The sequence below is a fragment of the Gorilla gorilla genome, chromosome 1, assembly GCF_029281585.2.
Source record: "Gorilla gorilla gorilla isolate KB3781 chromosome 1, NHGRI_mGorGor1-v2.1_pri, whole genome shotgun sequence".
NCBI classification, from domain to species: Eukaryota; Metazoa; Chordata; class Mammalia; order Primates; family Hominidae; genus Gorilla; species Gorilla gorilla.
Window position 1 is genome coordinate 123418776 of NC_073224.2, and position 14900 is coordinate 123433675.

Consider the following 14900-nt stretch of genomic DNA (forward strand, 5'->3'; position numbering starts at 1 on the left):
GGGCTAGACTAAGCTGTGATGTTCAGTAGGTTATGTGTGTTAAATGCATTTTTGATTAACAGTGTTTCCAACTTACAATGGCTTTATCAGGATGTAACCCAATTATAAGTCAAGAAGCATCTGTTCATACTTTGTAAATTATATACTACTTTATAAATATTATTTTAAATTTTTGGTCTCTTCCATACTTTTAAAATATTTTTAGTTATCCTTTTCAATAATCCAACATCTTTTTCAGGAATCCAACATAGTCTACTTTCTAGTCCTACACTAGAGAAAACAATGAGGACTCTAGTTACAGATCCTGAAGCCTGTCTACAAGACAGCTGAGGTTAGTCCCAAGAAAGTTCCAAGCCTGTCTATTGTCCAATCCTCTCTTCAGAATATACCCTGATGTAACAATTATAAGTTTCTTACTTACTGAGAATGGACTCGGGCACTGGAAAGAACTCCCCATACTTCTTGTTGAAACCTTGTGCTAGATCCTGAACTAGTTCCATGTGCTGGACTTGATCCTCCCCAACAGGAACGTGTGTGGACCTGTAATAAAAGACAGACAGAAAAACAACAGCAATGCTCTTTCTTAGAGACAGAAATGATATTGCAAGCAGCTGCATTTCCTGTGAATATTTCACTGTTGGTATTCAACAAATGTTCACCAACTATAGAGGGAATGTTTAGACCTAAGTCTTTATCTATGGATCAGACAAAAGCCAAAGAGATGTTTCTCTATTCTAGTTGTGTTTTTTCCACAGCAGAGGAATACAGCCATCAACACCAGCATGACAGGATCTTGCTGGGAGGGAGGAATGGGATTTTAAATAGCATATGCTCTAGGCACAATTGTGTTTTAAAACTACTCTTCATTCCCTCACCCAGTCAGCACATATTATTCCCAGCCCTGACCAGATGCTCTTTACCTCAGAACTACAGCTCACACTTGAAAGACACCCCACCCCACTCTTCAAATCAAAGGCAGCAGAAAGTTCTTTAGGCAAGAGTTTTTCCTCCCTGTCACATAGGGAGTAATTCAATATTCTTCGGAGTAAGCTTCATTTTCAAGTACATTGCAATCACAGGACAATTAATATGTTGCAGAGAACTTAAAATCTACAAGTACAGTGTAGATGGCTATCAAAAACTATGTGGGATGAAAAAAGCAAGTTGGAGAAAACATGAAATACACTGACATTTACGTAAATTTTACAAGTGCCTATGGAAATATATCTGTAATAATAAGTAAAAAAACATACTGGAAGCTCCTCCCCAAATTTGTAATTGTAGCTGCTTCTAGAGAAGGTGGGAAGGAAATAGATCTGAAGAAAAGAACAAAGGGGACTTGAATTTTATCTGTAATATTTCATATTATTAAGAAATGAAGATGTGAAACCAAAAATATCGGAATATAGGGAATGACTTTATCATGAGTTTAATCCCATATGTAAAGTTTGCAGTGTCAGATCATGACATAGTACATCAAATAAGGGAAGAATGAACCATTACAGAGAAGTCTTGATGAGGAAAATTTTATACTGAAGCATTATGGTGGGATTAAAAAACAGGCAATTTGATATATGCAATGCTTGGCTGGGAGTTTATACCTGATAATACAAGTAATACAGTGCTCTGAGGTTTTTTTAATCAAAGAAACAATATTGCTCCTGTGAAAAAAGCAGCGAGGCATCATAGGCAAGTTTCTTACCCTTTCTAAGCCTTCGTTTCCTCTGTAAAGTGAGGGTCATCATGGAGCTTACCTCATACAGCTCTTTCATGGATAACACGTATACTAATTGATAGTAAGAGCTCAATAAATGGTTGCTATTGATATATATCTATATATATATTCATTAATATCTGACACGATGAAGGACAAATAAAGGTAAAATGAAGGACAAATGGTAAAATAAAGATACTATAAAGAACCTTGATGAGGGGTACACTGACTTTTTTCACACCGGATCATTTTCCTTTTTCAGAGCTGACATACCACAAACAGTAACGCATAATCCCAGAGATAGTCACAGACCTGGGCAGTGATCCTGATATGTGTAGAAAACTTACTTGAAACTGAAAGTTCACATATCTGATCAGGTAATCCAAAAATATAAATGGTATGTTACAGGAATTCTGAGAGCTCTTTTAATTTAAGGAAAACAAGAACAGAACAATCAATGGAAAGGCAAAATGTAAGGACCATGACAGCAGACCCAGAGTGGTTTCTCTTCTTCTAAGGTCAATAAGTGAATGTTGGCCAGGTGCACTGGCTCACGCTTGTAATCCAGCACTTTGGGAGGCCAAGGTGGGCGGGTCACCTGAGGTCGGGAGTTCGAGACTAGCCTGACCAACAAGGCGAAACCCGGTCCCTATTAAAAATACATAATTAGCTGGGTGTGGTGGTGCATGCCTGTAATCCCAGGTACTCGGGAGGCTGAGGCAGAAGAATCTCTTGAACCCGGAGGCGGAGGCAGAGGCTGCGGTGAGCCAAGATTGCGCCATTGCACTCCAGCCTAGGAAATGAGTGAAACTCCGACTCAAAAAATAAAAATAAAAATAAAAATAAATAAGTGAATGTGGGAAATTCTACAGAATAACTATTAGGGCCATAGCCATTGCTCTCTTCCACGCAGCCTGGAGTAGAAAGCCACAGGATCAGTGAGTGGCAAAAACAAAAATATTCCTTTTTATGTTTTCCTCAGCACTCATGGTCCTACATGATACTCCTCTCTGGGATGTACATGCAGACACCCCACCTTTGTAACTTTCTCTTCTTTGAGTGGACTTCGCTACACCTGTCTTGTAATTATAGTGAGGCTGACATGCAGAGGTCACCTTGATGCCCCCAAGCCAAATTAGCCAACAGAGCAGATTAGAAAGCAATTACAGTAGCCCATAGGAAATCACAATGGACTGCAACTAACACAGAAAAAACAATTACCATAATCAATACACTTTAAGCACATCAAAATGAATATTTCCACATGTCAAAATGGTTCCAGATTCACAAAGCAACCAAACTAAACAGAAAACACATTTAGTTTTCATAATGACTCTGCATGCATCTTTGCCTGATGTCGGATCCTCGCCTCTTTTCTAACAATTCTGTGGGGTTTTGCTTTTTAAAAACAAAAAGGATTTAAAAAATTTTAATCTTTTTCATCTGCCCCATTGCTCCACTTGGCTTTTTCATCTGATTTTAGTGTGTTTGTTTCTAGCCTTCCCTCCCTGTGCTCCTGCTGCTCCTTTCACCTCCTATAATTTATCTTAGCCTTTACTTCTCATCCATTGAGTTTACACTTTACATTAATTCATCTTGTCTTTGATTCTACTCACTTATGTGCCTTATTCTTTTCATATTTTCAGCCTTTCTCCTCAGTCTTTCTTTCCCTTCAAATAATTTAGGGATCTAAATTCTTTAAAAATTTATACCCTGCATAATGATATCCCTTTTAATGTGTCTTCTCTTTTTTTCTGTTTTCCTTTTTTTAAGTTACTCTGACTGTGCTTTCTTAGACACAACATAAAACAAAAGCCTTTCATAATTTTGATTGTTATAACTTCTGTCATATAATAATGCCTCTGATCTTCTCCTTTGGTGACTAAACCATTTTTCTTTTGCTTAGTTCCTTTTTGCATCTATGATACTTAAGATCACCCCACCCTTCTGGCAGAATTAGTGTCCAGATGAATAATCGTTGCCTACATATATCTGCTCACAGAGATTTGTTCTCTTATTATTTCTTTTTCTACTTTTTTGGCTGTGTTTGTAAGTTTTCAGTGCTGCTGCCTTTAACCAGCCCGGCTGGGACAGGAGTTTGGTGGTGTTTTCTTGTCATAAAGGATTAATTCCTCATCACTAGTTGCTTGTCGGATATGCAATAATGACTCTCTAATTCAGCAATTACTTATTGAAGACCCACGATGTGAAAGTCCTGGTGCTGGGTACTGTGAAAGATATAATGAAGGGTTTACTTTCTAAAGATTTAAGGCCTCCAGGAGGAGAGATAATACCCAATGAAGCTCTAAATTCTTCTGGCCAGTCCTCCTTCAGCATCCCCTATCTCAATGAATGGCAATGCTATCAATCCAGTTGGGTAAGTCAGAAATATCGGGTCATCCCTGATACCTCCCTCTCATACACATCCAGTCCTATCAGTTTTACTTCCTAAATGTTTCTTATATTTGTCTACTTTTCTGCATCTTCACCGTCACCATCATGGCCCACATTAGACTAGTGAAATAGCCTCTAAATAGATGGCCCCAGATATTTTTGTCTTCCTAAAACTCATTCTCTGTATTTTAATCAATTCTCTTTTAAAAGTATAAGTCATATCAAATTCGTTGTATCCTTAAAATGTACAAATAGCTTCCTGTTACTTTTTAGAGAGTGTACTGGATTATCTGTTGACATCTCAGCACCATTCTCTCCCTTCTATGCTACCTCTTGATTTTCAGGGGCTGCAGCCTGGAAACTACATTTCTCATACTGCCTTTCAGTAGGGTTCTGGTTTGGTGTAGGCATTTGCCTAATAGAGGTAAAGTGGAAAGAGAAAGATAAAAAATTATTGCTTAGGTAGAGTGGGTGAATATGTGGATATCAGCAGACTACAGAAATGAGTAGCTTCCTGCATCTCGGAAAAATCCAGGCTCAACTGCCTCACAAAGAATGAAGCACTTCAAGAACTGGAAGTCTCCAAGGCAGCTATAGGAAATCCAGCATTCTTAGAAAAAGCTCTCAAATGCTGTTTTATGACAGTCTCAAAGAAAGAGAAATAATAATAATACAAAGCTCTCAAAAAGCTTATTTTCAATGGTCCTCAATGGCAGTAGCCTGATTCTTAGACATTATGATGACACCTCTTCTCTGACTCTACCAGTCTGAAGTTTCTGAGCAATCATTTTACTCTCTATACTTTCTGGGTTTTGGTTTGGTTTGGTTTCTGCCTGCAGTTTCTTGAGGCCTCTGTTTTCTCATTTTTCTATATCATTTTTGCTTTTGTTTTCAGTCTTCTTTTTGTTTTTATTTTTTGAGATAGAGTCTCGCTCCATCACCCAGGCTAGAGTGCAGTGGTGCACTCTCAGCTCACTGCGGCCTCCTCCTCCTGGGTTCAAGCAATTCTTGTGCCTCAGCCTCCTGAGTAGCTGGGACTACAGGCAAACACCACCACGCCCGGCTAATTTTTTATATTTTAAGTAGAGACAAGGTTTCACCATTTTGGCCAGGCTGGTCTTGAACTCCTGAGCTCAGGTGATCTGCCTGCCTTGGCCTCCCAAAGTGCTGAGATTATAGGCGTGAGCCACTGTGCCCATCAGTTTCCAGTCTTCTTATCCTCTTCCCAAATTTTTCAGATTCTTGAGAAAGATAATCTGATTAGCCCAGATACTCACTTTCATCTCTATCTGAATGAATTTAGTGGAATCTCTCTGAAACTTCATTTCCCCATCTGTAAAATGGGGATAATGCCACTCACTTATTTTATAGCCCTATTGTGAGAACTGAATAGATAATGAGTGTGTAGCAGTTAGTAGATGCCTGGCAAATAATGCTCAACACATGTCAAGTCCTTCCTTTCCTTTCCCTCAAGGCCATGTATAGTGCCCTTTTTCCAGATCAGTGGCATTGTAGGTACTTAGCAACTATTTGTTGTAGTTTAATAAAAATTATATATGTATGTGTGTGCCTTTATGTGTATGTGTGTGTGTATATACATATATATATACACACACACATATATATAACACATATACATACACACAAACAGAGAGAGAGAGAGACATATACACAGAGAGAGAAAGGGGAGAAATAAACATTTACTTAATACATAGCCAGCTATTTGAAATTAGGCATTTGGAAAAATAATACAGATGCAAAATAAAAACTATGAACACTTGCTATTTTTGAGCATTGGAATATTTTGTCTGTATTCAAATTTCTTGTACTTATCATACTCTCAAGCTGAAGATGGTCTCAGCTGTCCATTCCTGGGTTCCTTACCAAGTTCTGCCAAAATAGTTACATAAATCTTTTATAAACTTATCTGAAAGGCTCCTCTTCCATTCCTTTCTATTATGTTTGTTTTCTGACCCACCATGCCACTCATTCTAATGATGATTTTGATAAAAGGAAACACTAATATTTGGCTTGCGTCAAAATTTTATGAAGAGGTCACACATAGATTTGCTGACAGGAAAAAAAAACACAGATGTTTTATCCACCCTTCAATCTACCATTCTACCTATCTACATTTATAATACAAATATTCATAGACATTCTGGCAATGACCTTTTTCAAAATCCAGAAATGTGTGGAACAAAGCAAAACAAAAACAAATAAAAATACCCTCAAGTGCGTCATCTCTGTTACAGGGAAAACAATGATATAGCTTAAAAATCAAACCTGAGTTTAAATCCTGACTCTGCTACTTATTATCGAGCAATTAGGAACTTCTAAACTTGAGAGAAAACATAATGAGACAAATACAAAATGTACATTAGCAGAAAAAGTGCTGTAGACCCATAGTCTTGCCCAGATGTTCCAAAGTCAACTGACTGGCTACTTAGCTTCAGGCAAGTTGTTAAACCACACTGGACTGAAGCTGTAAAGCAATGGAATTAAAGAAGAGGCTCCTTAAAGCTCCTTCCCATCCTTTGCTTCACGGTATCATTAAGAGTGTACTCATTCTTGTTAAAGTTTATGCTTTTCCATAGCCCTAAACTCAGAGGACTCTTCCATTACAGCTCTTGAACTATTAAGGAAACCCACCACGCTCATGTGTTTTCTTATTCTAGTGCTGACAATTCTCAGGTTTTGTTTTTTGTTTTTGTTTTTGGAGCCAAGGTTTCACTATTTTGCCCAGGCTGGGCTCAAGTGATCCTCCCGCCTCAGCCTTCCAAGTAGTTGGAACTTGAGGCATGCAACATCACACCTGGCTAGCCTTTGGTTCTATAAAGAAGTAGGCCTTGAAACAAAATTAGACAACATTGTAATTATCAAAGACATAGTCATCATTAGTCATAACCAAGTAACAGCTCCTAGTCACAGTACTGCCTGGCCTATATTTCATTTTAATCCTTTAATAATCCTGTGCTTAATAATTATTCCAATTTTACAGGTGAGAAAGTCAAGTTTCTTCACAGAACCTTTTCAAGCAAATATCCTACCTCTCTAGAAAATGTATTATTAAGACTTTCACTATACTTTCGTTTGTTACTTATTGGAGAATATTGTTCTAGCCTTTTAAATAAGTCAAAAGCTACTTATTACAAATAAGAAATGTTATCAAGAGTCCAGCATACAAGTTAATACAACAAACAGACAAATAATCCTTGCAAGTTTTCATCAGAATTGAAGATAGGCTGCATGTACTCATGGACATTCCCTGTTTGTAGAGCTAAGCAGCTGCTCTTTTGGCTGTTTCCATCATAATTGCACAAGGGCTCTGGAGTCATGCCACGAGGTATAGATACTGTCATCTTCATGCTATTATCAGACTTCCATGCAAAGAATTGCAATTCACAGCTTTAGGGGGAAGGGATGCAAAAACACTGGCGAAGTTTCTTCTTTTCCCAGAAGCTTTCACAGTAGCATGGCCCTAAGAACATGCCAATTGGGAGGCTTTATCTCTAGAAGGCCAAACGGGGGTCAAGGGAGGCTGATGAGGGGTTAGCACGGAAGAATTGAGAGGGGGATGAAATCAGAAGCCCTGGCCAGTAGTACAGCGAATGCAGGGATCAGCATCCTCAGGTGTATATTTTTGAGGACTTTAAGTGGCAGCAGTGGCTGACTGGATGGATTATGGGTCCAGGAAAAGTACAGGTACCCTACATCATATTTTAAAAACTTGCTCTCAACCTGTAGGTCTAATACAGTGGTTATTTAAATTTAATTAAAATTAAATAGAATTTAAAGTTCAGTTCCTCTGTGGCACTAGCAACACTTCAGGTGCTCAATAGCCACACGTGGCTACTGGCTACAGGATCTAGCACAGACATAGAACATTTCCATAAACACAGAGCGTTCTATTGGACAGCATTGCTTTAGAGTCTAGAATATATAAAAAATCAACATTTAAAATGCTTGAAGTTTAATCATTACTGGGGAAATATATATAGCTACTGGTTATGAGCACAGACTCTGTATCCAAACTTCCTGGACTCAAATCCTGGCTCCAAGCCTTGCTAATTACATGACTTTGGGCATGCTATTAACCACTCTGTCCCTCAATTTCTCCATCTGTAAAATCAGGACAATAAGAGTGCAAATTTTAGAAGGTTGTTGTAAGGGTTGATGTATATAAAGCACTTACAATGGTTTCCAACACATTGTAAGTGCTATTTAAATGTTAGCTCTTAATATTATTAGTTTCTCACAGAAACATACTTCTATAATGTAGTACATTATACCTGTAGAAACATACTTCCATAATGTAGTATTTCTGGGGAATAGATATAAACTGATTCAGATGTCTGACCCTTTCTGCACTTCCCCTTGCCCATGAACCCAGTCTGTATTGAATAGGTTAAAACACTCTCTTGTCACCATGAGTATGTATAAGACTGGGCTGAACTCTCTTCTTACTTGTACAACAGAATGTCGGCTGCCTGGAGTACTGGGTACGTGAGCAGGCCCACCGTGCCATCGTGCTTCTGCTTGGTAGTCTTTGCCTGTGAGAGGTGAAAAGAGAGGAGGGGAAAAAATCTGAAATCTGACTTGAACCTAATTATACTGCTAGATTAAGAAAATTTTAAAACAAGCAAATTGTGATCTGAAGCCACCTGTAATAACATTATACATCGGTTCCTTTTTAGCAACTCTAGCCATCTTCTGGCTGGCTTGTCTTCATGCTCCAGGCTGAGGCAGGAATAAGGTGAGTGCATTTCATCACTGCCCCTTTAAGGGATCCTGCACTGCTACTATTTCTTATTTATTTTACTAAAGTAAGGATACAGGCATTTATTGGTTCCAAATCGGATAAATTCCAGATTTCACAGACAAGGTCACAAATTATCATGAAATTAAATCTCTACAAATTAACATGAGTTAATATCAAAAGCCCTATTGTTTATACGTGGAGACTTCCCAAAAAGTCTCACAGCATGCCACTGAGAAAACTGGAATGTTCCCTTAAAATCACATTTAAATAACAAAAAACAAAAAAGTCATGGCATTTAAAAAATAAAAGTAAGTGAGAGAAATATTCATCTAACCAATCCTAATGACCTGTCTTGATTCTTAGGTGATTAAGCATGCTGAAGCAGTGAGGGTCAAGTGACCCAATGAACAGTACAGGTTGTATAGACCAAAACAGTTCCTTAATGGAGAAGTTGATGGAAACACCTGAGATGATGTTAGAAACATTTAATAACTGGGGGGGGGGGGGCAATAGATGCTGATTATAAACTACTACTGTGTACTCACTAAACATGATCCTAATGATGCTGACTCCCTTGCTGTGGCTGCACACTGCTGACATGTTATTTGGTTCTCTGAGTAGAGCTACTTATTAGATGGGAATATTCTGTGCAGTTTCAAGGCCTAAGGTATAGCATCTCTTGTAAAATAAATGGATACTTTGGTGTGTAGACAAATCTTACTCATTTAGTAAATCTGAATCATTTCCCTCAAGTCTGATTATTTCCAAATGAACTGGGCAACTGAATTTATAAACTTGTTTTATTCCGGGGACCAAGCTCATGAGCTTACAAACTTGGGATACCCCTACCAAGGTGCAGACATATTTTTTAAGGCTCAGTCTGAAAATGCAACAGCTTCTCTCCTTAGCCATCTTAATTTTGGTGTTTCATAATTTAGTTACAAACTTAACTTTTCTGAGTATACTTCAAGTGGTTTCTGGCTTATAGCAACCAATGCTCTAGGCCATTCAAAGGAAATTTCAATGTTTGAACATACAGCTTCTTCACTACATCCCCTAATTACAAAGTTCATGATAAAGGCTAGTTCACAATTATCACCAGGTAAAGATAATGAAAGTTTAATTTGGAAACGTGCAAATTGAAGAAGAACCCAATTTTTAAAAGTTGCCATCACATTCAATTTTATAGCCTTTTCGTATTAGCATAATGGACCTTGAAATTACAAGGGAGAGGGAAAATGTGGAGAGCATTAATATTTATTGAGTGCCTATTATGTGCTCCAGATGTTTTACATATATGTTACTCATTAATCCTCTAAATAACCCTGACCTCAGCAACCCTCACCCCACCCTTCTGTGCCACTATTCCACCTTTTGCTGTCCCAATGGAAACCAGGCTAGATGCCCTTATCAGATCCTCCTATAGCACTGGAATCCTGTACTCAGAGCACTTCTTACACTTTCTTATTACTTGTTTAATTGTCTTTTCCCAAACAGACTATAAGTCTCATGAAGGGGGTTACTTCTTATTGACTGCTATATCTCTAGCACCTATTATGACATAAGACTCACAGAAGATATCACTAGTATTTAATTAGTATTAATGAAGGAATCACCACAGAAGACAGTAACATACCTGAGGATAAGACTGGGATTTGAAATTCATGTTTTTCCTACAAACAAGCAATTATATACTAATGGAAAGGCTTTTCCAGAATATCAGTACATGCACTAGTAATGTACTAGCAGGAGATCTTTAGATGCTGTTTTAAAGTGGGAATAGTTCCTATTAGATTAGTATTCAGTTCCTATAAAAAGGATTTCAACATTACACTTAATGGTAGAATACTATGGTACAATGGGAAAGTATTGCCTAAAACCAAAATATGGCAGATAACATTATGAAACTTTGTTTCTAATTTGTGGCAAGTAATGAATCTGCAGCATTACTAGTACCATCTTATGTATTAAGTGTCTTAGTCCACTCAGGCTGCTATAACAAAATACCCAGCTAGGTGGCTTATAAACAACAGAAATTTATGTCTCATAGTTCTGGAGGCTGGGAAGTCCAAGATTAAGGCAAAGTCAGTGTCTGGTGAGGAACCTTGTTCATGGACAGTGACTTCTAGCTCTGTCCACAGATGATGGCAGGAGCAAGTGGTGTCTCTAGGGCCTCTTTAACAAGAGCACTAATCTCACTCATGAGGGTCCCACCCTCAAGATCTAATCACCTCACAAAGGCCCTACCTCCTAATACCATCATCTTGGGAGTTAGGTTTCAACATATGAATTCTGAGGGGACACATTCAGACCATATCATTTAGGCACTGTCACTTTAAAACTTTATCTGTTTCTTTCTGTAGCATGTGTGAAGGCTTCTGAAGACCAGCTTTTGAGGAAACCAATGGCCCTGAAAATACCTCAAAAGAAGCTTGAAATTGAAATTAGTGTTGACGTAGTTGGGGGCTACCTACCCTGGGGTTATCCGCCTGCAAAAATACATGGAAGTAAAGTACTATGAATTATCCAATTTATCTTTCTTGGTTGAACTTCTTAGAAAAAGTATAGCCCTAATTATTCTGTGAGTTTGAACTGTTGCCTGGACTCAACTTGTTTAAATGTTAAATAAAATATGTTGTCTCTTCTCTCCACAATGAAAACATTCTTTCCTTACTGCCAGTTAATTCCAGTGGAAATGGGAGGCAACCTCAGAGTCTAGTAATCTAGAATCTGTGATTGTTTATTAACTATAATGTGGTTGTTCAAAGTCATTACCAAGTCTATCCAAAGGTAACTCTGATTCAACTGTACACAGATAAAAACAATGAACCTAATTTTTAAGTCAGGAGGAATCTTGGAAAATCCTTTTATTTTCCTTTTAATACCCTGAAGCAGGGAGGTTAAAGATGATGTTCCAACCATTAGTGAGTGGCAGACCAGAGAGGAGAGTAAACTCAGGATTCCCAGAGCCTAACACAAAAATAAACAGGAAGGGAAAAATAGCTTCTTGTCTGTTTATTAATCAGATTACTGGCATTTACCTTCCACTGATGTAAATGTTGTAATCGAGGTAGTCTGACCATACAGGAAAGGATCCAACTTAATTGTGTGTGTTCAGACACCTAAAGAAATAAAATAGAACATTAGTAAAGGTGGCCAGTGTTTTCTTGCATATAAGAAGAACTAAATAGTAAGTATTACCCTAAATGTCTGAAAATACCCCAAATTAAGGTTATTATAAGAACAGATGAAGGGGGCTTAGTTCTGATTCATGAAGCATAGACTCTTAGGTGAAGAAAAAAATCATACAAGCTAACTGATTTGGTTATTAATCTAGTGTTTAAGTCTACTCCACAATACCCCACCAGATTCTGCTTCAACATCTTCAATGAGAAAGTTTCATGATGTCCTGAGGCATCTGTTCTATCCATAAAAAGCCAAGCTTATTAAGAAGGCACACACACACTCTCTCTCTCTCTCTATTACACACTCACATACTCACACACACTCACACACTGGTTCCAAGCCTCTCTAAATAACTTCTAAATACATCAAAGCAGCTATAGTACTTTACATATAAGTGGTGGAAAAAGGTACTGGACTTAACATTAAAGATTGAATTCTTTAGATCTAGGGTAACTTGAAAGTTAGAGATCACCTTATCATTCCATCACCCCAAAAGGTATTTTTGTAGTTTCTACTTCCTCCTCTCCCTCCTCTTTTTCATCTTCCTCTCCTCCTTTTCTGTTTTTTTTTTAAGAAGAAGTCTAATCAGCAAGAAAATATAAACTTTCCCCAATTTTTTTTTTTTTTTTTTTTTTGAGACAGAGTCTCACTCTGTCGCCCAGGCTGCAGTGCAGTGGTGTGATCTCAGTTCACAGCAACCTCCGACTCCCAGGTTCAAGCAATTCTCTGCCTCAGCCTCCTGAGTAGCTGGGATTACAAGTACCTGTCACCACATCTGGCTTTTTTTTTTTTTTTTTGTCTTTTTAGGAAAGACAGGGTTTCACCATCTTGACCAGACTTGTCTTGAACTCCTGACCTCGTGATCCACCCACCCCAGCGTCCCAAAGTGCTGAGGTTACAGGCGTGAGCCACTGCACCCAGCCCCAAATTTGTTTGTTTCAACCAAATTTAATCAAGCTACCAAACCTGATGACCTAGAATTTAAGGCCTATGCATCCCGTTTCTTTACTCTGGGGATTACAAGCCCTTCATCAACTGCGGCTTTTTTTTTTTTTTTTTAATCCACATGATTTCCTTAAAAAGCAGAGACTGCTGCCAACTCTGAAAAGTGGCCCCAAATGTGTTCTTTGTGGGTTTTGCAAAAAGAACATAAAGAAGTGGAGCTGAATCAGCCCAGGCCTGTTTTACTAACAAGGAATCGCCATCTGTTGTAAGACAGTTTCTCATTTTTTCCTCAAGTTATAGAGAGGGAAGAGTTGTTTTTCATGTGTTTGATAAGGAATCACTTTTAAAGTTTTGCAAGTCCCTGGGCTGAATCTGTCATCTTTCTTCCAAGAGGCATTTGGGTTTCATTCAGGGCAGTGACATTGACACACTGTCCATGCAAATTGCTAACTGCTGCTGTAAACAAATAGCTATCAGACAAAAACAGAAACTAACCCTGGATGTAGGCAAGAGGACTAGAGTTGCTTCCAATCACCAAGGAAAATACATTCCCATTAGAAGTAATAAAACAAGAGCTGTTTTTCTGGCATGAAGAAGTAGGAGAGAATTTTTTTTTCTTCTTTACTGAATTGGAAGAAAGGAATGAAAACACAGATAATAACCATGGATATGTGGAAGGAGACAAGATGACGCCTCTTTAACTCTGATTCAAATGCTTAGCTTTGGTGATACGCAAAAAGCTACCACTATGTCTCCACGAAGCTGAGTATTTTCCTTGGAGTAGCTTCTTATTTGGACATATGGAATGAAACTTACTTAATATTCTGCAGAGATCTTCCTGGTGTTTCCAAAATAGTGAGCATAAAATTAATTCAAATTATCTTCATACAGAAAAAGTACGTAAAAGGTCAATGGCAATTAATTTTTTACAATTCATTTTTAATAATTATATAAGAAGGGTAGGATACTTCAGGATTTGGTTGTCTTACTTCATTCATATTCATGACAATTGCATGGAAAGGTTCAGAGTTCCACTTGGGAGAAAAAGGAAAAATGGTATCTAAATATAATATTTTATCATTTATGCTGTGAAACCACAAACAAACTAGCTGTATAACCTGATTAGCCACAGAAAAACAAAGGCATGGACAATAAAGTGGCCTATTGACCATCCACAAACAAGTCAGCAGTGATGAGTAGAAAGAAAGAACTGAAGATTTCAGACCTCTAATTCTAAAAGGTGCATTCTTCAGTTGCAGCAGTTTTGCCTATCTTTTTCACAGCTGTAGAAAGTAACTTGGTACATTGTATGTCCTGAGACATACAATGTACCTCAGGAAATATTTGTTGAATGCGTGGGCAGTAGCAAAGGCTGTAAAAAGAATGGGGACCATTAGGTTTGGCAACAGACTTGGTGATTGAGGCAAAAGCAGTTTCAGGGGAGTGATTGGGATGAAAGGTAAATTGCAGTGGGCTGACGAGTGAGACTAGAAGGCAGGATATAAAGGCAGATACACAATAAGCATTGCAAAGTAGTTAAGAGCCCTGTCTTTGGAGTGAGGTTGCCTGGATCTGAATGCAAGTTCTGCCACTTAGTCGCTGAGTGACTCTGTGTAAGTGATTTAATCTCTTTGTGTCTCAGTTTTCCCCTCTATAAAATGAGGTTAACAATAATATCCACTTGATAGTATGTAAACAGAACCTAGCATATAGTAACTACTCAATAAATGGTGGCTTTTATTATTATAATTTTTAGAAATACTTCTGTTTTAACTTTTAAGATAATTGTACATTCACATACAGTTGTAAGAAATAATACAGAGTGATCCCATACGCCCTTAACCCAGTTTCCCTCAATGGCAACATCATGCATAACTACAGCTTAATATCACAATGATA

General features: G+C 37.9%; 1 protein-coding gene across 5 annotated transcripts in view; it reads right to left on the reverse strand.

Moving 5' to 3' along the window:
- WARS2 (tryptophanyl tRNA synthetase 2, mitochondrial) overlaps positions 1 to 14900 on the reverse strand; it is a 109235-nt gene that overhangs the window by 2456 nt on the left and 91879 nt on the right. For all 5 annotated transcript variants that reach the window (XM_004026438.5, XM_063695958.1, XM_063695954.1 and 2 more), the window contains 3 exons: positions 11912 to 11992; positions 8576 to 8661; positions 422 to 540 (listed from right to left, as the gene is read on the reverse strand). In XM_004026438.5, coding sequence (XP_004026487.1) covers positions 422 to 540; positions 8576 to 8661; positions 11912 to 11992 — 286 coding nt within the window. The remainder of the gene's footprint in view (positions 1 to 421; positions 541 to 8575; positions 8662 to 11911; positions 11993 to 14900) is intronic.